The sequence below is a fragment of the Venustampulla echinocandica genome (assembly GCF_003357145.1).
Source record: "Venustampulla echinocandica strain BP 5553 chromosome Unknown scaffold_1, whole genome shotgun sequence".
Classification (NCBI taxonomy): Eukaryota; Fungi; Ascomycota; class Leotiomycetes; order Helotiales; family Pleuroascaceae; genus Venustampulla; species Venustampulla echinocandica.
Genome location: NW_022474206.1, coordinates 3,042,556 through 3,066,678, shown reverse-complemented (window position 1 = coordinate 3,066,678; position 24,123 = coordinate 3,042,556). Strand labels below are relative to the sequence as shown.

Sequence of the window (24,123 nt, the reverse complement as noted above, 5' to 3'; positions counted from 1 at the left end):
ATTGCGCAACAGCCACACTTATCCCGTCTTCTCTTCTCTGTCTAACCATCACATCGGATTTCCCCCCAAGATGCTGAAACAGACGCGCTTCCAGTGAAGAATCCACTCAGTATGTCGTACTCAAGCAGGTACGCAGCACAAAATAAACATTCAAACCGCCTCGTAACCACCTAACCCAGCAACCAGCGCGTCTTTCGCGTCAGTTTCGCGACCGCCGCCCAGAGTACTCGGTAGACTGCAGAACAGCGCCCTCAATTGGCCTACGCTAAACTCCCACAGCATCGCGCCCATCCAACCAACCTCCCCGATTATGGCTCTGCAGATGTTTCAACAGAGACCATTGGCTCGTGCCAGCCTCCGCTCGAAACAAAATGCAGACGGCGCAGTCCAGCGTCGGTGCACTCGCCACTCGCTCTGCAGCGTGCATCAGCTTAGCTGCGGCGGTCGCCTCTCTGCGTCCAGTAGACGCGGGCGGCGCGGTGGTCGCGATCGTGGGGATTTCGCGTTGGGATGCAGAATATATGCAATGCACATCGAGAAGTCTGGAGACACCGTCAGTGAGTCATAATGCCATTTTTCCATGTGGGGAGGAGCACGAACGAGATGCGCGGCTTTCCCTTTGACGGATGAGAGAGGAGATGGGGCTGGATGGGGTAAATATCTTAAAAGGCTCGGACGGGGACTTTTGTTTCATTTTCTGATCGTTTTGTTTGACGGTTATTGTATCATGTTTTTGGTTTATTCTCCTCCCGTTTGATATTGCTTGAGTGAGTGAGTGAATTTGGGTGAGCGACGACAAGATCAAGCAAGGAAAAGAAAGATATCACTGTCACTCATACTCTACCTCTCAACATCATCAACGGAACAAAACTCATATTACTTTTCACTTGCGCAATTCAATCAATCAATTCAATTCAACCCAATTCGTGCTGCTTTTGCCCTTGGATTATTACAACCTTGCTATAGCCTCAACCACCTCCAAGACGACATGCGCAAGTCATGGCGACTCCCAGCCCAAGATTCCTCCACGTTTGGCGGGACGACGGCCTGCGCTCGGCTCTTCTCGCTCAATTGGATACAGCATCAATATGTGCCCTGCGTCTCACATCCTCCGAATTCTGTGATCTCACGACCGCGGACTTATTCGCTCGAACCCGCCTGACCTTCACACCAAGTGCTCTCACGAGACCCTCGCGCGTCGAGGCATTGTCTCGAGTAGGTCCTTATATCAAACATCTCACATTCTCTATGCCGCATACCCTAGAGACCTTTCTGCCGCCTCTTCTGAACCCACTTAATGGCCATGAGGTCAACTTTTTATATACGCCTCACACGACCGTGGCGTCCGTCATCCAGCGTCCTAAATATGGATGCCCACAGCTGGGAGATCTGCTGACGCAACAATATCCCCCTATATTCCACGCCGCGACTAATGTACCAGCATTCATAAATGCTCTGACGCACATGCCTAATATTCGGCATCTCACTATCTCCTGTCCTGACCAAGACCCTGCCATGAGGTACCGACGGGATTGTGTCGACTATGCGCTTATAAGCCTACGCATTGCAATTGAGCGAGCGCCACTTATTCGCCTGGAGAAGCTCTCTCTAAGTCATATCCCTCCATCAGCTCTCCAATATTTCCGACATACTCCAGGCTATGGGTGCACGCCCTCTGCTGGTCGCCGGTGGAAGCAGATTCGGAAGCTCAACATCGTCATGGACTCATGGGACTTCCTCGGTCTCCGGCCTGGCCTCGATCATCTCAAGATCCTCGATGATTATATCCGGAATTTCTCGCCCAACCTCGAGAAGATCAGTTTCGGGTGGAACGGCAGGAAAGGACCCTGTCCTCTCACGCTATTCACTGATCCGCTGTTTGCTCCTCCGAGGAAAACAGCAAAGCTGTTCGGGGAGGTGACATCGCCCATGTCTCCGCTGCCCGCGGCGCCTCAACGGCCAGCGATGAACTTTCCAAAACTCCGGTACATGCAAGTTCGCAATGCGACCATGTCGGCGGAGCAAGTTTCGGAGTTCGTGCTTAAACATCGGCATACAGTCAAGGAATTTGACTTTGAGAGCGTGTATTTGATTAATGGGGGGACGTGGGAAGATGCGCTTGCGCCGTTGGCGAGGATCAGTGGACACGATGAATGGCTATCGCAGCAAAGCGGTTCAGATGTCTCTCAAAGCCAGGATGACTTAGATCTGTTTGAGGAGCCAGAGGAAGTCATTGATACAATGCCTGGGATGCTTCCTCATTATGATCCGCCAGTGGAGGCGGAGACGTCTTCAGTGCATGTAAAGAAGCTCAAGAAACGAGTGCGCAGGCGGAGACGCAAGAACAGGGAACACAAAGACCAGGGGCCAGAAAAACTAGTAATATCTGGACCGATACGTATTTCGGATCCAGTGGCAGATGTCTTGCAGCCTACCACGTTTAATCCCAATGTGCAAGGGGTTCAAAGAAATATAGAGCTGGAAGCAGCGCAACAAGAGCTTGCCGATGATCCTGAAAGGAGAGTGTCGACGCTGAAGAAGGCGAGAGAGGCGGTGTTGAAGCAACTCGGAAAGGAGTTTTGTAAGAGTCAGGACAGGAAGGACCATATGAAAGGCTTCTGGAAGAATACCTGCTCGCCGGCCTGGAAGAGCAAAGCAATGCTAGGACACGAGAGCCAGACTGCTTTAGTACCTTTAATGTTCAACCGGTGCTAATTGTATCATACATATATGTAGCTCGGCGATATGTTTGTTACGAGTAATGAATGATGATGACCAAAACGAAAGCACGCTCCATAATCCAAGACAGTGACGCCAGTACCGTACGCGTGCCCAACACCCCTGCGGTCGCTGCTCTTGACCATTCAAACCCGTCGATATAGATGTATCTGATAACGCATGTTTTCCAGTGGTATTGGGTACCGGAATCCCTCAGGCATGCGAAACCACTTAGAATCCTCAGATACCACCTTCACCCAGTCAGGGGGAGCTTCTTGCCGCTTGCCATCCCGTGGCTCCATGATCCTCTGACTCTCAAGCAAAACGTGGTCGAGCAGCCATTTCATAGGGTATTTCTTTTCCTCCGTCCCAATGCGAGTCTCCGAGTAGCTTCCCGGACTATCGACAACCAGCAACAAGGATCCTGGCTTCGTAGTCATGGTTAGATTCAAGAGGAACGCTGTGGTTTTGCTAATTGATGCCGTGTACAGCTCATTCAACGTGAAAAGGAGGGTAAGAAGCATCGGCCGGGCGCCAACGAGACCATCCAATTGATCTCGGGTTAAGCTCAGCATGTCGTCTAAGCGGAAGTTCGAGGTGATATGTTCATCAGTAATGAGTGATGAATTTGCGGCTTTTGCTGATGCGCTTGCATATTTTGATAATGGCGGAGGGGTGACGAGACCGTTGTGTAGTTTTCTCACTACATCTTCCCAGCCAGCGCAGTCGAGGAGCAGTAAATTGACGTTGAGTGAATTGTCTGGACTTGATTGATCTTTTAAATCTCCATTCGTGATGCCATCAGCTTTTGGCGGGGTCGAGCCGTTCTGCAAGTATCGGAGGAAACCACCAAATGCAATAACTTCTGCCGCACTACCTCCAAAGCTGACAGCATCTAGCTGGGATCTGGGAACATCCCCATTAACGCTTTGCTGGTGGTCTCCGCTTGGCTCGATATCGCTTCGGCCGCGGATGATCTCAGAAATGTGTTTTTGAACATCGACTAGAATGGTCTGGTAACAGAGGGCTCTGCTTGGACTCCAACGAGCAGCATAAGCCTCTAGATATTCGCTGTTCCCAAAAGCCCGGGTGAAATCTCTATCAAACAGTGCAGCCTTGACATCTTGTAGCAGAGGCAGCAGTGTGTCTGATGTTAAGACGGTAGAAAAGGAATCTCGGAATATGTTAAGAAGAAGCTGCTGTAGCTCGAGAGGGATCAAGATCTCTGGTTCTGAGGGAAGATCTTTTGAAGAATCTTTCCCTTCAGACGTCTTTGAAGATTTTGCCTTGGACTTGGATGGTTCTGCCTTCTTGACGAATGCCGGGCCTTTCCACCCTGGCCGTGAGTCGTTGTCTTTGCCGACGACCCTGCCATAATCTTTTCCAAACCTACCATTCTTCCCCATCGTTAATAGGGGTTTCTGTGGCTTGCGGTTGTGGTGCTGGTAGGTGTGCGATCAAGTGCTGTGGTTTGAAAAATATCTCAAAACTCGCTAGGGTATCGTCAGGCCGCACATTTTCAGGCCAACAAACTCTGCTCTCCCTGCCTGGTGCAAATTCTGATAGGACTAGAAATTGCAGGCATGCAGGCGGTCGACTTTCTAATATCTGGGGCATTTATCATTTGGTTTATATCGATTTAGGCTGGCCGGGTTTTGGGAGTGTAAAGCCTGTGAGTCTTCAAATCATGGCCAGGGTAAGGTTAAGTGGCTACCAATGTTTGGTCATGGTATGTCGCCAGCATTAGATATGGGTTAGTTATATTGTATTTAGTTTCTTATCGTAGGGTCCAAAGTTACTGCTCTACCGGGAAATATCACCAAGCATATTGACATTGTGAAATGTTTTTATGAGCGCTATCACGGAAAATTATGTTTCACTTCTTGAATTTTCCTTTCCTATGAATTCCGAAACCCCGAGGCAATAGCCAAACGCCAATCATCTATGTTGCAACTCGGGTATCCTTTCCATTCGTAATACCCTAGATCATGAGTCTCTCAACCTTGTCCTTGAGAGCTCTGATTTGACCCATAAGGTCACTGGCCTCGTTAGTTGTGATTGAGGCGGATATAACGGCCCTCGACACGCCGCATGCTCTCCCAAGCGCACTGTATAATTGTTAGCGGCTACTTTAGATGATGTTGGATTTTTCGGAGCACGGAAATAGTATACTTACGTCTTTGATGGCACATATACGTATGGGACGCTAAAAAGATCCAAAAGTTAGCCTTCTCTTCCTAACAAGGTTTGCGATGTAGCAATTCAATGAATTTCCTTCGTCCGCCTCTAGGAAATATGCAGAGGTGGTAGTTCGTCCCAGAGGCGAAAATACTCACTTCTTGTCCTCACACAGCAGTGGCAAGTGGAGAAGAATGGCGAGAGGCGCAGTGTCAGCGGCAAGGACAATGATTTCGGAGATACCGCGGTTCAAAGTCTTCGTTGCCTCGTTTGCGCCCTTCTTCAACTGGCGAGCATGACTTGCTTGTTGGATAATGTCAAGGATCTCTTGGGCTAGACGATAAGTCAATACTCAGTTCGAAAGTGTAACGGGAGGTTCGGGGTGTTGTACTCAAGGCAGAGTCCGCGACAGGCCATGCTAGTCTTCAGTTAGCGAAGAACTTGTTATTCGTTGATTTAAGATAAGAGAGATCATGGCGTACCAGCAGATCCGTTCTGTTCGTCAGCCATTTTGAATGAAGGTTGGTGGAGTATAGTTCGGTAATCGAAGAACTTTGTCGAAGAAATTCAGACTGTAGCTGGCAGGGTTCCTTGCGTTGGCTCGCCCTGTTGCTTTTTAAAAACTTGAGGTTTGCGTGAAGTGACTTTGTCTTTTTTTGGATCTCGATATCAAAGTTCGTCAAGGTCGGAAAAGAAAATCCGCGCTAGGGCGACCCTAGACGCTAAACTGAATTGAGACTCGCTTCCCAGGAGCTACTCAGTGCAGCCAAGACCGCAAACCTCCTCGGACTGCTACCATCGAGGACAACGACTCTACACCAGCTCTACGCCATCACCAACGCCCTCAATCCTCACCCATCAAGCTTACCCGAGCTTTACCATCATTTATATCTCTTTAATATAACCCCGCACAACTGTCAAGATGGCTGACATCGTCGATAACTTCGTGAAGTGGTAAGCAGCTTCATCCCCCGGCCCCTTCGAGATAAGGGACAGCCTCAACTCCTATCCCAAGCTACCACAGATGATTGTGCATCTCCCATCAATAATATATTCATGTGCTAATACTTTCTCCCACAGCCCGGTCTACGCGGTCAGTACTCCCAAAGCTCCCGAAGATCTCCCCACCCCTTGCCGAGCGTCGATGAGCGTGTCGGATGCTTGCACTTCAGTAAATCGGACGCGTCATGCTGATAATCATATAGCCGTTCTTCGGTGTGATGGGCTGCACCTCAGCTATTGTTTTCACTTGCTTCGGTGCTGCCTATGGAACTGCCAAGTCCGGCGTTGGGATTTGCTCAATGGCTGTTCTCCGACCTGATTTGATCGTGAAGAGTGAGATGCCAACAAGCTTTTATATCGGAACTATGCACTAACACGCATACCAGACATTGTCCCAGTTATTATGGCTGGTATTATTGGTATCTATGGTCTCGTCGTGTCTGTCTTGATCTCGGATGGGCTCAAACAACAACTGCCTTTATACACTGGTTTCATTCAGCTCGGTGCAGGCCTCAGTGTCGGATTGTCTGGTCTCGCTGCAGGATTCGCTATTGGTATCGTTGGTGACGCTGGTGTACGGGGTACAGCACAGCAACCTCGACTTTTTGTTGGCATGATTCTTATTCTCATTTTTGCTGAAGTCTTGGGTAAGTTGCCTTCGAGCCACAAAATGAAATTGGCTTGCTGACGTTTAATAGGTCTTTACGGCTTGATCGTCGCCCTTCTAATGAACTCGAAGGCCAGCTTGGAGGTATCGTGCTAAACGGACCGTCCGGGATGCAAGGGAGGACCATAAGACAATTTGTGAACGTACATCTCCTCCGCGACTATTTGTGAATAATGGAATGAATTGAGGACGGAACAACGCGGCCCTTGGGATTGAGGGCGGTTGCGAAGTGGGATCTTCGTAGCCCAAAACATCTGGACTGTTGCTGGTTCCACAAATACTGGAGTTTTGCATAGAAGTGGAGATGGTAACGAAGGTGGTCAAATATGGCCGTGTAAGCTAGTTTGTCTGTTGTAGTAGCAATGTCTTTCTCGACCTTGAGCCAGGCAATGTGCTATGTATTAGAGTTTCTCAATTGAATCTAGTTTTCGAAACTCGTCCGCGATAGAGGAAGACCTCTTGAATAGCTTACGATATCCCAGCTGAGCAAAATATTTCCCAGGCGGTATATATTATATTACTAACCCTAGAATGGAAGCAATACCTAGCATTTATTAACACACTTCCTTACTTCACGTATGGATTATATAAAACCTAATGATAATAAGTCGGGTACTAAATCGGAACGGCTGTCACAGGCAGAAGATATACCCGAAACCGCCCCGCACCATCCACTTATGTTGAAAGCAGACCTCGTAGTTAGTTAAACACCACGCAAACCGTCCACGAATCCAACAAACCCGTCAAATAAATTAACATACTACTATCACAATGCGTCTCCCATACGTTGACCCCAGCTCCTCAACCTTTGACTCTCCAGAAAACAGCGCAATCCTCTCTCGCGTCAGCGCCCGCCGAGCTCCCCGACCCCTCCAATCACTCGACCTCGCACTCCTGCACGCCCCGCCAGTTGCTGACGGCTGGAACTCCTTCCTGGGAGCCATCCGAACGAAAACAAGCCTCAGCGATGATGTGAGGGAGGTTGCTATCTGTCGCGTTGCAGTTATAAATGAGGCGTGGTATGAGTGGGGGCACCATGCCCCTCTCGCCAAAGCCGGCGGTGTTAGTGAGGAAGCTTTGAAGATTTTGGGCGATAGACATTTAGGAGGGATGGGTGGGGAGAAAGCTAAGGGGTTATTAAGTGAGAAGCTATGGGCTGTTGTTAGGTATACGGATGAAATGACGGCGAATGTGAAGGTTCCGGAGGATGTGTTCGGGGAGATTAAGAGGCTTTTCTCTGAGCAGGAGGTTGTGGAAATTACGGCTACCGTGAGTTCATATGTTGCGGATATTGTGGCTTGGATTTTTTACTGGGAATACGTGCTAATGGTCTTGGTGTTGGATAGATTGCTGCGTATAACTGTGTTAGCAGATTTCTCGTTGCTTTAGATGGTAAGTCTTTCTTGTCCTTAAAGTTGAGCTCTATAGACGGCTAACTGCTGAGTAGTTGGCGAGAAGAACAGCCTCAAAGGACCTGAACTTTAGAAAGCCAATTGTCCTATACGTTTTGCAATTCTCTAAAGCTAGTGCTTACATTGCCGCTGAAGGGTAGTTTGCAAATAATTGAGGTTGGTTAAACGCCCTTGGAAGATTATTAGTGTGCCAAAGCCCATGTTATATCCAGAGCCTTACTTAACCAATATCTCTAGCAAGGTCATCGATCAGTAGACTATCTATAGCCGTATGTCATTTGCATCGCCATACCAGTAATTTCTATGGGAAAATAAAGAAGGCTCGCTGCCGCCGATATAATTCTATAGATGCCAGAAGAAAAGAAATATTGCATATCCCAACCCTACTTACAAGTAGGCCACCTATTGCCGGGTGTGACCCATCAAACTGTGTCTCGTTTAGTAACCAGCATAACCTATGTCCATGATTAGCCTTAAAATTTCATCGAATCAGTGTAGTGATGGCGGGCGAGTCAAACGACCTGGTAAGTAAGAGTAGGTAAATATCCAAGCTCTCGAGATATGCCGTCTGAGTGTTGAGGATCCAGCTTGTTTTGTACACATAAAACAGTAGATTGACAAGCCGCATAGCTACTGCCTTGCTAATTTGATAACACTTGCATCAACAGCGCATTTTGTAATTTGACACGTTTTCTCCATACGATATCATTTCTGACTGAGTAGTATAGATTATAAGCAGGCACCAGCCAGCTGTATTCCTCGTTGTCCTCCAGCACTTTCAAGAGGACTAACAGAAATCTCTTAATGGGCTTGGGTTAAGATATACTTGGCATGTGCAAACATTAGAGCATATTATTTCTATCAATGAGCATCCATGGGTGGAACCAAGAATATGACGCGAATCTCTATCTTTGGACGCCACTGCCAATGCAAAACCCCATGCAGAGCGTACAATCGCTTTCTAGCCCTTCGACTCTCTTCTCTATTTTTCTTGGCTATATCTCTTGACTTGGCAATACTCTACTTAAACTTACGATGGTGCTATTAGCATCGTCATCAGTCTAGGGCCTGATCGGCGTGCTCGGGGTGCTCGGGATGTTGACATCGGATATAGGAAATAAATCCCGGGTTAGCACCGAGGAAGAAGTGGAAATAGAGCGTTTAAAAAAATAGAATAGAAGCCTAGAAACACATATCGCATCCTTCCAGTAGACTTAATCGGTGATAATCGGGAAATCAGTTCCGCAAAAGGATACAACCCCCCCACATTCATTTGTTGTGCAGCGTAGTAGCACTGGGACTGCGGGGTGATGACGGAAGCCCATCTTTGACGCCCCGATGGTGATATGATCGGAGGACAGGAAGGTATCCTGCCCATCCAATTGCCGGGTTATGTATGATCAAGAGATGCATGTATACGGCCAAGGTGAGGGGAGGCGCGACAGGGTTGACTTCGTAGGTAGATAGCAACCAGTTGCCCCTCCTGGACCTCCACATAAAAGCGAGGATATTCGGGAGCTGACAAGAGCCCCTCTTTGCCAAACGGCCCCATATAACGCTCTATCACAAACAATCGCTCTTCTTCATTTACCGTACAAACAACCACTCCCATCTCCACAAACAGAACAACAGGTAGACATCAAGGTCTCCCCTTAACCACACAATTGCCAAAGCCAACGCAAAAGCTAGCACATTTATAAAACATGGCGTCTACGGAGGGTAAAGTAAGTCTTTCTGTGTGGGGCACGTCACCGAGCCGAGAACCGCAGTGCTAATCAATGACCTGGAGTGCAGACTATTACCTGTAAGGTAAGTTACTCACTCGACTCCCCCGTGTCTATCGGACAGGAAAATAACGAAGTATAAAGGCAGCGGTGGCATGGGAGGCAGGAAAACCATTGAGCATCGAGACCATCGAAGTAGCCCCACCAAGAGCCCACGAAGTGCGAGTCCAAATTATTTATACGGGTGTATGCCACACTGGTACGTGACCCAACTTCTGCGACGAGGAGCAAGTCAAATTGGTTGCTGACTGTCCGTGTAGATGCGTACACGCTCTCTGGAAAAGATCCCGAGGGAGCTTTCCCAATTGTCTTGGGCCATGAGGGTGCTGGAATTGTCGAATCTATCGGAGAGGGTGTAACATCTGTAAAGGTGGGCGACTATGTCGTGGCTCTCTAGTAAATGCCCCTGCTAAATTTTCAATTGCCTCGATCCTTCAAGGAGACTGACAACCCCACCATTTAGTACTCCAGAATGCAAAGAATGCAAGTTCTGCAAATCTGGAAAGACGAATCTCTGCGGCAAGATCAGAGCAACACAAGGCCGCGGCGTCATGCCTGACGGAACCTCTCGATTCAAGTGCAAGGGCAAGGACCTTCTTCATTTCATGGGCACATCGACATTCTCTCAGTACACCGTCCTCGCCGATATCTCCGTCGTCGCTATCACCAAGGACGCCCCCATGGACCGAACATGCTTGCTAGGTTGCGGCATCACCACCGGCTATGGCGCGGCAGTTGAAACTGCCAAAGTCGAGGAAGGCTCCACAGTGGCTGTCTTCGGCGCTGGCTGTGTCGGTCTATCTGTCGTGCAAGGAGCTGTAGCGAAGAAGGCGGGCAAGATTATTGTTGTGGATTTGAACCCATCTAAGAAGGCCTGGGGAGAGAAGTTCGGCGCTACCGATTTCGTGAACCCCGCGGACTTGAAGGGCCAGACTATTCAGGAGAAATTGATTGAGATGACTGATGGCGGATGTGATTATACTTTTGATTGTACGGGCAATGTTGGCGTTATGAGGGCTGCGTTAGAGGCTTGTCATAAGGGGTGGGGTCAAAGTATTGTTATTGGTGTTGCTGCTGCTGGACAGGAGATCTCGACGAGACGTAAGTTATTCATTCCTTCGCTCTATATTTCCCGATGACTAACATTTTCTACAGCATTCCAACTTGTAACTGGTCGTGTCTGGAAGGTAAGAGAACCCCATGGTCGTTTATCATTGAAACTGGGCGATTCCTAACGAGTCTGTAGGGATGTGCGTTTGGCGGCATCAAAGGTCGTTCCCAACTTCCTGACTTGGTTGATGATTATATGACGGGTAAGCTGAAGGTTGATGAGTTCATCACTCATCGAAAGAACCTCGGCGAGATGAACGATGCTTTCGATGCCATGAAGCAAGGCGATTGCATTCGCTGTGTGGTTGATATGACCAAGGTATGATTACATGATGTTACTTCAGGCTAGCTAGCATGATGATTACTGTTTACGAGTAGATATTTCCGTGGAAAGGTGGCTTGTTTCACTGGGTAATAAAATGAAAAGTTTGATGATGATTGAATACGTATCTATACTTCGTATACTTGTATATCTAAAAGCACAACTAGAAAAGACTTAAAAATTCTATGGGGTAAATGTCGTCATTATTCTAGATCTGACAGAACCCCGAAGAGGATCCTATGTTACGCCCGCTAAAGTCCCCAAGCAAGCGGTTCATCCGAAATCAGATGTAATACAAATATGTTCGACGCCAGTCCCTTACGGCCGAAAAAACGCCCTTAAGTCTCGCAAGCCCATGTACAGTATGATCCTTGGGGAGTCGGTCGCTCAGGCGCCCTGAGGTCTCTAAATCCCCTTGATAACCTGTGTCCTCTCAGCATTAAGCTGCGCCGCATTCCGATCATGCGATTCCTTCTTGCACTGTTCCGTTAATTCATCGCGTTAGCCAATATATTCTCATCATCCACTCCAACGAGCCCAAATAAGCCCAGGAGCCACCACTGCGTCCCCGAAAGGTCAGGGGAAGAACTTACGTCTTCCAAGCCATCACACTTATGGTCTTCTAACAGCCTATGCTTCCCACAATAATGTCCGTTACAGAACCCGCAATCCCCAATGATCCTCTGTGCACCCTCCTTGCAGTCCTTATACGTGCAACGGATCTTCTTGGGAGGCATGCCGCCGCGTAGAGGCAGTGCGAGGTGGAGTGTTGAGTCTCGCGCAATGTGGTAGTCGGCGAGTGTTGAGGAGGGCGAGAGGTGCTTCCCGGCGTGGACGAGGCGGAGGTCTGACTCAGGGAGGGAGGTCCGAACGCTGAGGAGTGTGGTGAGGTTTTGGATGGAGAGGTCTGATGGGACGGTTATAGGAATTGCTGCCGAGGGAGTTAGCTCCTGTTCTTGCTCTTGGGACTGTTGAGAAGGAGAGGAAGGAATATGAGGCATACTGGAACCAGAGACGGTGTTGATGAAGATCTGCATGGTATCTACCATATCTGGAGAGGCGGAACGGGAGCTTGATGGTGTAGAGTGCATGATGTTTGGTGTATATGAAGTCTTTGTTTTGGTGATGTGATGATGTAGTAGTGTTGTAATGAGTGTACCAGAGGTAGAAGTTGGAAGGTTTGAGGGAGATTGGCGGGTTATGGGAGATTGGAAGGTTGGAAGGTTGGAAGAGTAGATCGGCTGGCGAGGTCGACGGTGAGATAAGGTGGTAATAAGGTGAGTGGCGCGGTGCTGATGAGGTGCTGAAAGGCTGTCTGTGGCGTGCGGCTATCAGGGCGGACTACCTCGGATACTAATAAGTCCCTTAGCAGTGAATGGCAGTGGCAGTGGCAGTGGCAGTGACAGTGGCAAGGGCTAATAATAAGCTAAGAGGACTGGAAGAGGTTTGAGTTTGGGGACTAGGGTTCTAAAGAGGCAAAAGGAGGAAAGAATCAGAAAGAAGATCGGGGTGGCAGTATTATTGCTATATAAGGAGCCACTAGCGGTAGCTAACGAACAAGAAACAAACATGGAGGCGCTGAGAAGTCTGAGACTGACTCCAATACTTCGTAATGAGTCGTCGTATGCCAGCCAATACGGCAGAACAGGATCTCTATTCGTGCTCTAGTTCTGCTTTAGTCGTCCTGCACGCGGTGCTGGCCGCACAAGAGCACTTTGTGCTTGTTCACGTGGCTCTTTGGCAATGGACGTACTCCGGAGGTAGCACTTTGTCCAACAGGCTAGGCTTTGTTCTTGCTCTTGTCTTATGCCAGCCCCTCTAAGTACGTTGCAATAACACCCGTAAGTGAGGCAGTTGATAGATGGACACCACGGAGTAACTGGACACGTACCTCCTTACTCGCTCAAGCCTCAAATAGAGCCTAAGAGAGCCTAGGCATGCATGTCCACGCTATCTGTTTACTATCTACCCGAGAGGATCTCAGAGACGGCGCTCTCAGATCCCGCTGGCAAGTCGGGTTTCCCGAGAGGAGGCGATATATCCACCTACTACATACGTCCCGTGGGTCTTCGTCTAATATCATTTATTCCGGAAAGATGGTTATATAATAAATAATGTAGGAGCTATGTAGCGCCGTGCTCAGGCTTCAGGCTGTAATGCGTGTCTATATCACATATAGACATCCCAATTATTCCCAAAGTCCCAACTACTGCAAGACGCAAATGCCGGCGTCCCGTTCCGGACGAAGAGAGACATCAAGGGTACTACTTGTAATATTGATAATCGCACTCTCACCGCCCGTCGTAAACCACATGGGATCTTTGATCTATTCCTACGTATAACCCATCAACCAGCTCGCTCAACAACCCCTTACCTACCTATGTACTTCGTAGAGAACATGCCATATTTCACGGTCATCTGCAGCCACACACAATCTGGACTCAATAATCCGTCATGTCAGAGTAGCAGTCACCCGGCCTAGAACAACCACCATTCGAAGGTATTATCGATCCCGTGAAGAGATCTGGTAACCGACACCGATCGCCTTGCATCCGCGTGCAGCAGCAGAAAGCACAAGCACACCACAGTACATGCATTCCGTGCTCCATGCAGTTCGTGTGCAGGACAGGCGCTGTACAGTCTACTGTTCCTGGAAACTCAGATTATCCACATATTTTTGCGAGCGAGGCTGAAGTTTTACGAGAAAGGCTGAAAGGCGAATAGATGGCCAAACTTTATTAGTACCAACTACAGCCGGGCCACTGGGTGGCTGATCATCTCCATCACTTCGGAACGCGGAAGATCTTGACTATCTTGGTCGGTGTTGACTAGAAATATCGTACTGTACTAATCTGAGATATATAAATCCAATCTACTTCGTATGAAGTGTACCCTTACTCCATCTCTGCGCCTGAACGCCTCGCACAAAACGACATGTAAATGCACCAGAGCCGTCCAGAGGCTTCCGATCGCGATGGGAGTGACGCCACCTATGCAATTCAGTGTATCATAACTTCGTCAATGCTTTTTATATTTCTGCAACACGCAAAGGTTAGCATTCAAGTCCTCTGCTTCATGTTGTTCCATGCAAGAGACACTTACAGCATCAGCACGTTGCAAATTCACCGGATCTAGAGAGTTCGTAGCACCCATCAAAATTTGGCCCCCTGCTTTCGCTACCCCAATAGCAGGTCGAAGAATAACAGTTGGCGCATGCTTCCTTACCGCCCTCAAAAGGCCCGCCGCATTACCACTCTCCATGACTTCGCCGGGTACCGCAATAATGGCATCTCGCGCCATAACTAAATCCCGCTGCAGACCCGTATATCCGCCACGCAGACCTTGGAGCACACCGACGGGTTGGTTGGCGTAGAGGCTGATGTGCTTGGTATCTTCTGAGTCTTCGTCGTCTGCGGCGCCTTGGGAGGTGTCTATAGTTGGGCCTAGGAATCCTTCTGCACCTTGCAAAACAGTCTGTACACCGATGGCAACTTTAGCTCCTAGTTTGACCAGTTCAGTGCCGGTAGTTTTTGCAAATGCTGTTGCACCCTTCGAAATACCACGCACAATTCGTCCATCCTTCTGGTACTCACGAACTGGAACGGTGACGAGATGCTTGATCCCCCCGCTAACGTTCACAATTGACCGTACCGGTGCCAACCCAGCTAAGATTCCAGGCAGTTGATTTCGCTTGACGTCTGGCATCCATATATCATTCAGACATTTCCCCAGCTTATCGAACCCGGAAATTCCATAGATTATCGTATGGCGAAGAACCATATCTGCTTCATCCAGAATCAAGAAGTTCATGAATTCTGTAGTATGACCAGAGCGGAGGCCTGCATAATCAACACGTTTTGGCTTGAAGTCTAGTTTGACCTGCACGGCGTTGACCTCTGCCCTCTGGATGAACGGAACGTCACCAGGTGACGAATGAACCGGTGCGGAGTCGTCCTTGAACTCGAAGAACCGAGTGATGAAATCGAGGGCGTCCTGATCGACGTGGAGGCGGAGAGGGAGGATCGTTACTTTCAACACAATCTCGGCCGCTGCAAGGTCGGGAATGGGTTTGACGTTAAGAAGCTCCATATGGATCATGCTACTCCCGGTCTCCCTCTCCCCGGCATCTTGCATATACGTAGCGAATTTTCTCCATGTCGATGAGGGGATGTGGTCAAATATTTCAAAGTCATGGACACGAACATCCACCGAACTCTGAGTCTCCCCGGTTCCGGGAGGAAAAGTCACAAGATCAACATTGACCCCCTTTAACTCAAAAGTTATCTTGTGGTGCTTGCTTCTGTTCAGTCGTAACTGCTTTGCCTTGGGTCTGCGAGCGCCGCCTTGTCGGCTAGGAGACGACGAAAATGTCGTGGTCGCTAGGGATTCCGTCTCAGTAACATTATCGTTCAACTCTTGGTTAATCGCTGCGGCAAGCTCACGAGGATCGCGATTTGCAGGGATGCCGATATAAATTGAGTTGAATAGGAAGTCACCAATCACCGTCTCCTCCTCGTCCATATCCTGATCGAATGTCGAGCGCCTTTCATTCCGCGCACGTTTCTCAATGGCTTTCGACTCCACGTCCTGGACTGCCTTGCTGATCGTATCACGAGTATTTTGCCAATCATACCCATCAAAGAGGTTCCAAATAATGTGCATATCACGGACACATACTTTCAGGGGGCTCTTCCGGATCTTGCATGAGTTTGACCTGTCATATGTGTTCTTTACAGAATTCCATCTGTGTGCTGTCCCTTCCAGCACAGAACCAGTGCCAAAATGGTCCTCATGAAATTCGAGTTCTCCCTCTAGCGGTGCCTCGGGTTCAACAAAGCTACCTAACAAGACCCCATCATGGGTATCTCGGCTGCTTAGGCGTGCAGAAGATGACAGCCCGCCAATGTCTTCCACGACAGCCTCGCCATATTGCTCTTCGGAGCCTTGCTGGTAGAAGTGCGAGTCAAAATCTAACTCGTCCGATTCTAATTCGCCGCTCTCTGGCAACTCGATGCCAAAGTCGTCATCGAAATTGTAGTCTCCTTCCGCCGTGCCGAAAGCATCGCCAGACAAGGATGCGAGCAGATCTTCGACGGCTATAACCTTTGTACGATATTTATTTTCCTTGCTCGGGACTGAAGGTGGGGCTAGTGCATTAAGAGCGGCGATTAAGGTCTGCGTAGAATCGGCGCATGTCTCTAGCACAAATAGATCATCCCGGAATTCAACATCAATACACTGCTCCCCGTTATTATCAACGTTAATGACCAAAATAGCCTTAGCTGAAGAGATGTAGCTGATGGAAACAAATCCCATCATGCAAAGATCTGCTACCTGGCTACTACCACCATCGAATGACTGGCGTCTCGACATCCCCGTAAGACCACCTGTGATGACGTTGGCAACATTGTCAATAATGAGTAGTGAGGCTTTGCTTAATTCCATAGAAGCTGTCGTCTTTTCATCCTTCGGGAGGACGGCGGTCAAATGACCCTCGGTTAAAACAACAAGGAGCTTGGAAGGGAGGCCCATGGGATTTAACCCAAGAATACAGTCCTTCATGACAACATCGAGGGCCATGTTTTTGGGGTTGGAAGCACTAGATGTCTGTGGCCCCCGCGAAGCCCTCGTCCTTGCAAAGTTTGTCAATGTTGCTACTGATTCAGCAAGGCCCGCTGACATATCTTGCGTGGTCGCACCGTCGACAAAGCCGAGTAAAGTCATGAGAGTAGGGACTCGATATTCGACCCTTAGATTCCACAATTTGATCCTAACAACAGGCTCCATTTCGTCGCCTATCATTCGTGCCATAATTGCTGGTGCTCTTGCTCTCAGCTCCCGGAGTTCCGGATCTGTAGCGACGCCAATAAGTTCTTCTGAACCATTGCGGTGAGCATATACGCCACCGACACTAAGTGCAACAAGATATGGAAGCGTGATGTGTGCTACTTCAATATCATGGGATGAGAGCTGAATAGATCCCAAAGTGTTGTTGACATCGACATGGGCGTTTATCTTGCGGATCATGATCAGGGACAAAAGTCCAGGCCGATCATCATCAGGTAGATATTTGGCAACTGTAGACAATCTTGAGATCTCTTCTCCTAGGTCTGGGAGATAACTAAGTTCATCTAACCTGCTCATGCGTACTTGGAAGTCTTCGACGGTGAGTCGCAGGACTGCTCCTTGTTTTCGTTGACGTAATAGAGTATCAAGCAGAATATCATCGTCTTGGTCATATTGAGCTTTTGAGGGAGTAATAAGCGACAGCAAGCGATCCAAGTCGACATCCTTTGGGGTCATAAGATATTCTACGCGTGTTGAGGTAATGTCCGCTATGATCGCTGGTTCGTCGTTTGAATATCTGAGGCGTGGCCCCGATAACCTTATACCCTGTATGAAAGCCCCAATCCCCTCATCACGATGCACCACTTTGATTGCTGAAGTTTCGACCCCTATACTACACTCGGCTCCTACTAGGTCCAGCACAAACCCGCCAATTCTAATATCGGCTTTGTTCTGCGCAACCTGTGATTTGTCATCCGGCTTTATAGGGGTTTCGAAGCGTACACCATGAGGTTTGGATTTGCCAGAATTTGTTGCCGTAATGGTTGCGTTGGATGCAATCGAGCTTCCCAAGTTCAAAACACTGCTAAGCCCTCCAAACCAGCTAAACGACTCATCGAGCCTTTGGAGGTCTATTGATATATGCATTGGCAATGTGATGACTTCGCATCGGCTAATGCCGTCCTTTTTCGACAGGTTGACCCGTAAGTCAATACCGTCGGATGTTTTCAGGTCACGGACAGAAGCACGCATCTGCAAGCCAGCATTGAAAGACACGATATTCTCCTGTGCATAGCCAAAACTAAATTTTTGCACTGTTACTATTGTATTCGAAGCTGACTGGAAAGTGTGCGAATCAACTTTGAGGCCGTCGATGGCAGTCCGTAGAAGTATATCAGCGTCCGGTGGACCTACCCAATGGCCCGTATCAACCATAGCATTGGCAGAACCATGAGTGCCTTCAAGCCTCTCTAGGAATATTAGAGAGACCTTCTGAGCACAGAGTTTGAAGTCGACCGCATTAGGGTTAAGGCTTGGTTCCTTAGGCTCTGTTTCAGGATGAGATGGGGATGTAGAGTCCTGGTTAAGGGTCTCCTGTAGCTGGCGAACAATTTTGAAAATTAATCTCCCGATAGAGATGTCAAATTGAGTTAATAGCTTGCCAACAACAACCTCAATAGCATTGTCTTTAGGTTGAGGCTTCGCTCTTGGCTCTGGCCCTGGTTGTTTCACCCGCAAAGGAACGGGAGGAGTTGGATTTTGCTTTCCGGGGAGATGTGTGGAAAATGATCCAGGTATATTGACGGACACAGACTGCGATGTATCCCGTTGCCCATCTATAGGATTTTTCATAGGCACACTAGGAACGTCCTCAGAATCTGTCTCTGGAATCCCAGTAGGGATATATATATCAACCCGATCAAGGCTAAGTATTTGCTTCGTTAGACGAGAGCAGTAATCCGAAGAAGTTGCTGAGCGCTCCGACACGCCGCTTGAAACGTGAGGAATTGAAGGATTCTTGCGTTTGTGCGTAAACGTTGCAGAATTCGAAAAGGTTGATCCTCGCATAGTTGCCGACATGGAGGCAGATGATCGCTGCATAATATTAGAATCCGGAGACTCTGTAGCGGGGTGTTGTAGAGCATGTTCTAGGTTATCTCTCGACTCGTTTCGTAGCTGTGGTGACACGGGGCTCCCAGGTGCGGTTGGTGGGCCATCGCTATCACCACTAGAATTTGACCAGCCTCCAGGGACTTTCCCCGCGGAAGATGTATGAGAAATAGCGCTCATATACATACTTTCAGCATCCTCATGACTAAATAACTGGGATTTTGAGAGATCATCCTCTGCTACAGGGGTAACGGCCTCTTCATCACCACTACCGTCAATGATATCGTCTGTATCATGGAAATCTATTCCTACATCCTTGCGAGGAGACTCCATTCCAATTGGAGAAGCCATGCCTCGCCCTGTTGAAAGCAAGGGCTGGGACCGCGAAACTCGGTCGGCTGCGAACCGAGAGTGCGGCCTCATTGGCAATATAGTCGACTGCAGCATTGACTGAGTCTCTGGTCCGGGAACAACGTTGGAATCGAAGTATTCTGTTCCAACGTGCTGCGTTTCCCCTTCCGGGGTCGCTACCATATGTGCCGAAGCTTTCGGGGTCGAGGGACCGGCGCTTGTTTGGATATCATGGAAAGATGACGGAGGAAGACTGACTCCTCCCCTATTTTCTTCCTCGTCCAGAAATTGGCTTTCTGTAAGTTCATCCAGATATGCGGAGTTCTGGAACAAGCTGTCACCTGCTTCACTGAGACTATCGCGGAGGCTTCCGGAGAGGTTCGAGGCCTCTCCATCCTCCGAAGCATCATCAAAACGCCCAGTGTCACTAGCAACGGTAGACGCGTTGAGAGAGCGTAGACCGCTTGCACTCCTTGAGGGGGAATGTGGCAAAGACCTCCTAGATGAACCAATGGACTCATGGTCAGATGATGTTCCATCAGCCGTCCGAAATCCACTAGCTCGAGTACTTGAAAATCTGGGCATTGACTTTCTCTCGGACATATCTGAATGTGCTGCTGACGGAGAAGACAGGGCAGATGATCTAGCAAGACTAGAAAATAAGTTTGCCTCAGATATCAGAGCGCCACGAATTTTCGAAAGAGATACCAATCGCTTCCCATCCTTATGCTTCAGCTTTTGACTGTCATCCTCCACCAGAGATGACTCGTCCATATCATGAGTAACTCCTTCAATATCCACATTGTCTATCCTTAACTGAATCGTGACGGGATCGGTGCCATTCGATATCGTTGCTCTTGAACTCTCCACGGGAATATCGATATCCAAATTAACAGATATACCATGTATTCTAACCTGTAAACGATCGACGATACCCTGGAGGAACCTGGTCATAAAGCCGGGTAAGGAGAGAGGAGCACCCGTTCCAATAGGTAGTTCTCCATCGTCGCTTAAAACAGAGGCTGCTCCAAGTTCCTCAGTCTCTGACAGTATAGCGGCTTCCAATTCTGCCCTTTCTTTTTCTGGTTCTGTTTGTAGGAATGATTCGGCCAGATCAGCAGCCGTTGGGATCGCAGGATCCATGTCATCCTCCATAAAATCCGACCCTCCTCTCCCGCCTCGACTTCTTGAGCTGGAACTTTTAGCTCCAAAAATCGCTGGATGTGAGGATTTTCCATTTCTGTTTCGGTCATGATCTGTCCGAGATGTCGGAGCTGTGCTATTCTCAGGCTTTGATTTTACACGCAACTGCCCTTCAACCCCATCCACTTCAACAACAATAGGACTGCTATATATATCAACTGGTATCGTGAGGCGGAGGAGTAATACCCGGGCTTTGTTGAGTTCGAAGGAGGGAGGTAGCTGAAGTATATTCTCGAGTTTCTAATGAGATAACCTATTAGCATGTGGTCCTACTGCAAGGGAGGACTTTAAGTATGCACCCTCAACCGTAACCCCACGTCCCTAAACTCAAAAGTACTATTCTTTCCCCAAGCAATATCTAAATTTTCTAGGTCAAGTCCGTCGGTCTCCAGAATCTCTAGTCGTGATAGAGCATACTGGAGAAGGCGTTTCGGCATCGACGAGGCCTGCAGGTATGACTGGAAATAGGACGCCATACTGGCAGGAGCAATAGCAGATCAAGCAGAGAGAAGGTAAGCCACAGGAAGATATCAAGCTTCCTGGGGCAATAAACTGCCCTACAAAGAGCCCAGTAGTGTTTCAAGAAACTGCGGCCCCTCCTGATCTTCTAGATCGCGTGGACAGTCTCAAGCGATGCGATGCTCTTGATTTGGGTTGCATTATTGACAGGACGGTCGGGTTGGTACAGGATCCGCTGTTGAATAACGAATATAATAACGGGCCGGAGGCCTACACAGGACCTGGTGGCAAGTGCTTCGTTCTCACTCAGTGGTGTTCCTTTCCACCACCGCGAGCGTTGTGTTGTTACTGAGGCAGCGTTGTCACCTGGCGGGCATAACATGCACTTCGTAATGCTAATCGATAAGGGCCGGGGACCTGGGGCAAGCCACCCTCTAGCGCATTTTAGCCACACTCGCGCCAGGATGGAGGAGGATAGACCGAGGTTTAACCGTCCCATTTCCCAAGTCGGCGGCTAACTACTTCGTACGGTCCAAAGAAAGCATATATTCCCATCAAATAACGAAAAGCAGCGACATAAAATAAAGACCACTGGTTATAAGTATAAGTAAGATTACGTACGAGCAAGCGAACCCCCAGCTATTCTAAGGTTGAACTTCGACTTTTGGAGGGCCATCCGGACTCCTCTCCCAATCGCTAGCTATCCCACACTCTACCTTTGTTGAACACCATATAACAGACCAAGCACCCTATCAATCCCTCAAAATCAAATTGTCTATATAGCCACGCCCTCGTCCGAGACTTCGGCATCATCGTCAAACTCCGTCACAATCCACAAACAAAACTGTTCCCACTCAACGGACCACTGCATCATCCGTTCAGCCCTAACCCCAGTTCCCAATGTGGCATCCCTAATGCCCTGCAACCACTGAGCATTAGTCTGGTCTTCGAAGGCTGCCCATCGGACGCTGTTTTCCGCCAGCGACCCAAGTCCAGCAAGGCCAAGATTGTCCCAACCCTGGAGAGCTTGCCAGAAATCGTGGGTCATGCCAGCGGTATCTTGGCCAAGGATGGCTGGATCGTCGTTGCACAATGCACACGCCACTCCGCGAGCGAGTAGTGCTGGAAGTGGGTGCGACAGAACTGAGTTACACAGCCGAAGAATTTCATTGGAGATTGGACAACTTTCCACAAGGATTTTCTTCTCCTTCACCATGTCAATAAGGAGTGGGTGTTTGTAAATCGAATAGCCGTGGCCGATCCTCCGAGTTCCTAAAAGGACGGCGTCAAACAGATTCTGGTCTGTATCATTCCCATCACCAAGACACTCTCCGGCCTGAAGTTAAGTGAGTATGTGAATGATGGGTGGTACTACGCGGAAGGTATGCTTACGTGGAAAAAGAATGGTATATCAATCCCTTCCTGAGCACACTGTTTCTTAAACCAGAAGAGTTCCGGAAGAAGATCTTTGAGAGGTCTACCAGCATCTTCTTGTCCAACCAAGTCATACCCGGAGATCAGGTGAGGGTAAGCCAGCTTGATCCCAATGCATGCATCCATATCTTCAACGATCTTTCTTGTATCCATCGCGCGAAGACCTGTCCAGATCATTCTTGCACCCCAGAAAGCCTTGCCTTCTTCTGAAGCCTGTGAGATATTCAAGTTAGCATATCTAGATCTTCCTCGGAGGACGAAACTATTGGCGGATATGAGCTCCTTACCTTGAATTTCTCAATCTCCTCCCCGAACACCTTAAACAGCCCGTCAAACGTTTTATCAGGTTCCTCGCTCCCCTCTCTATAATACCGGAATGCAAAGGCGAGTCTTAAATCAACCCACTTAACCCCATCGGCCAGCAAAAGAACCATCATCCTCCTCATAAAGAGCCTGAAGATGGGCTCATAGAAGACAATTGTGTTCAAAATACCAAAGCAAGAGCTAAACTTCCTCCAAACCGCATCGACACCATGGTGATGTTCACATGATTCCGTGCATGTGATAGTACAACGACTTTTCAACCAGGATATGAATCCAGGCCTGCCGCCGTTGGGGAAAGCGTCCGCTGCTTTGGTAAGGAGGATAGGCGCAGATGGCTCATACTCAGGGCTCCATATCGAGTTCCCCTCAACTAGGTTCAAAGTCAGCCAAACTACGTCCATCCATAACCCCCATATCCCCTAAGCCCGAAGGACAACATACCATGGTCCTTTTTTTGAAACCGAAATTTTACCCATGCCCCATCCCTCGCCTCCTTTGTCGCCAGCGGCTGATCACAATATATATGCATCCCCTTGGTCTCCAACAACACGTCAAAAAGATAATCAAAATCCACCATAGCATCCATATGGGCATGGAGCAGCGCGCCCTTTGGCATATTCCTAACAATCTTCCACAATTTCGTCTTCTCCATACGCTCCTTGGCAAGGCCAAACATCATGCCTGGATACACATGTGCGCCCGCCTCGCGCGCAAGGAAATCCTCATATTCGCCCGTCCATATCGTACGCTGCTCTTCGTCGCGGATGCGGGATACGATTTCGCAGGCTCGTGTGGCGAGCGGCGAGAGGGACTGACGGAAGGCGTAATCTAATGATACCAGTTAGTAAGTAATGTACAGCCATGACGAAGGCAGGGAAAGGCGAAATTGAACTGACCACTTCTCTGCTTCTTCTCCTGTGCGATAAGTGCTTCGCGTCCGGAGACGTACTTCCAAATGAATGGCTCCTCTTTGGACGGGAGTCCCTCGGAAACTTCTTTCCATTCGTCGTCTCCTATTTGGGACGGCCAGTCCATGTGCTTGATTCGGGCCTCCATCCTGCAGAGCTGTATCGCGTAGCAATAGAGCTATGAGAGCACGCAGTCCTAAGCTACTCGATTTATTCTAGGTTCTGATCCCTTTCAAATAAGCATTTATGGAGCTCTTCAGAATTAGCAATGACTCCTCCCCGTCACAGGTCGCCGTACTTGTACCTGGATTAATTTATTGAAGTTACATACCTAGGTAGGCAGACGCGGTGTCACGGTGGTTGTTACAGCGGCTCACAGCGGGATACCCCGCCATGGAGCTCGCCGATAACGACGACGCAATGGGAAGGTGATAAGCATTTTTCAACTCTACTACGGAAACATAATTCCGGATATCAAAATGATTATGATATTCTTTGTGCAGATTTCGTATTGGCTTTGAAGGATTTTTTATTTTTTAACAAGGTGGAAACCCAAAGGGACGTAAGCCGTGGA

General features: G+C 48.7%; 9 protein-coding genes across 9 annotated transcripts; 4 read left to right on the top strand and 5 right to left on the bottom strand.

The window, feature by feature from the left end:
• Positions 1 to 371: 371 nt before the first annotated feature.
• On the top strand, positions 372 to 2,715 carry BP5553_03535 (Uncharacterized protein; the record flags this gene model as incomplete). Its single annotated transcript, XM_032012158.1, has 2 exons — positions 372 to 557; positions 967 to 2,715. The coding sequence occupies 2 exons, from the start codon at positions 372 to 374 to the stop codon at positions 2,713 to 2,715; spliced, it is 1,935 nt and encodes a 644-aa protein (XP_031871851.1).
• A 149-nt stretch (positions 2,716 to 2,864) lies between these two features.
• On the bottom strand, positions 2,865 to 4,124 carry BP5553_03534 (Uncharacterized protein; the record flags this gene model as incomplete). Its single annotated transcript, XM_032012157.1, has 1 exon — positions 2,865 to 4,124. The coding sequence occupies one exon, from the start codon at positions 4,122 to 4,124 to the stop codon at positions 2,865 to 2,867; it is 1,260 nt and encodes a 419-aa protein (XP_031871850.1).
• A 575-nt stretch (positions 4,125 to 4,699) lies between these two features.
• BP5553_03533 (Uncharacterized protein) lies at positions 4,700 to 5,406 on the bottom strand (the record flags this gene model as incomplete). The annotated part of the gene is made up of 5 exons (XM_032012156.1): positions 4,700 to 4,826; positions 4,895 to 4,924; positions 5,055 to 5,229; positions 5,288 to 5,314; positions 5,379 to 5,406. 5 exons carry the CDS (start codon positions 5,404 to 5,406, stop codon positions 4,700 to 4,702), a joined length of 387 nt encoding a protein of 128 aa, XP_031871849.1.
• Positions 5,407 to 5,818: 412 nt separating this feature from the next.
• On the top strand, positions 5,819 to 6,661 carry BP5553_03532 (V-type proton ATPase proteolipid subunit; the record flags this gene model as incomplete). The annotated part of the gene is made up of 5 exons (XM_032012155.1): positions 5,819 to 5,850; positions 5,977 to 6,067; positions 6,102 to 6,231; positions 6,285 to 6,545; positions 6,597 to 6,661. 5 exons carry the CDS (start codon positions 5,819 to 5,821, stop codon positions 6,659 to 6,661), a joined length of 579 nt encoding a protein of 192 aa, XP_031871848.1.
• Positions 6,662 to 7,336: 675 nt separating this feature from the next.
• Positions 7,337 to 8,050, top strand: BP5553_03531 (AhpD-like protein; the record flags this gene model as incomplete). The annotated part of the gene is made up of 3 exons (XM_032012154.1): positions 7,337 to 7,834; positions 7,912 to 7,957; positions 8,013 to 8,050. The coding sequence occupies 3 exons, from the start codon at positions 7,337 to 7,339 to the stop codon at positions 8,048 to 8,050; spliced, it is 582 nt and encodes a 193-aa protein (XP_031871847.1).
• Positions 8,051 to 9,680: 1,630 nt separating this feature from the next.
• BP5553_03530 (putative alcohol dehydrogenase (FDH1)) lies at positions 9,681 to 11,196 on the top strand (the record flags this gene model as incomplete). Its single annotated transcript, XM_032012153.1, has 7 exons — positions 9,681 to 9,701; positions 9,772 to 9,786; positions 9,846 to 9,960; positions 10,022 to 10,157; positions 10,225 to 10,862; positions 10,917 to 10,948; positions 11,008 to 11,196. The coding sequence occupies 7 exons, from the start codon at positions 9,681 to 9,683 to the stop codon at positions 11,194 to 11,196; spliced, it is 1,146 nt and encodes a 381-aa protein (XP_031871846.1).
• A 402-nt stretch (positions 11,197 to 11,598) lies between these two features.
• On the bottom strand, positions 11,599 to 12,284 carry BP5553_03529 (Uncharacterized protein; the record flags this gene model as incomplete). Its single annotated transcript, XM_032012152.1, has 2 exons — positions 11,599 to 11,673; positions 11,787 to 12,284. The coding sequence occupies 2 exons, from the start codon at positions 12,282 to 12,284 to the stop codon at positions 11,599 to 11,601; spliced, it is 573 nt and encodes a 190-aa protein (XP_031871845.1).
• A 1,927-nt stretch (positions 12,285 to 14,211) lies between these two features.
• BP5553_03528 (ATG C terminal-containing protein) lies at positions 14,212 to 20,861 on the bottom strand (the record flags this gene model as incomplete). Its single annotated transcript, XM_032012151.1, has 3 exons — positions 14,212 to 14,229; positions 14,296 to 20,664; positions 20,724 to 20,861. The coding sequence occupies 3 exons, from the start codon at positions 20,859 to 20,861 to the stop codon at positions 14,212 to 14,214; spliced, it is 6,525 nt and encodes a 2,174-aa protein (XP_031871844.1).
• A 797-nt stretch (positions 20,862 to 21,658) lies between these two features.
• On the bottom strand, positions 21,659 to 23,697 carry BP5553_03527 (Metallo-dependent hydrolase; the record flags this gene model as incomplete). The annotated part of the gene is made up of 5 exons (XM_032012150.1): positions 21,659 to 22,219; positions 22,276 to 22,530; positions 22,605 to 23,011; positions 23,083 to 23,469; positions 23,538 to 23,697. The coding sequence occupies 5 exons, from the start codon at positions 23,695 to 23,697 to the stop codon at positions 21,659 to 21,661; spliced, it is 1,770 nt and encodes a 589-aa protein (XP_031871843.1).
• Positions 23,698 to 24,123: the final 426 nt, after the last annotated feature.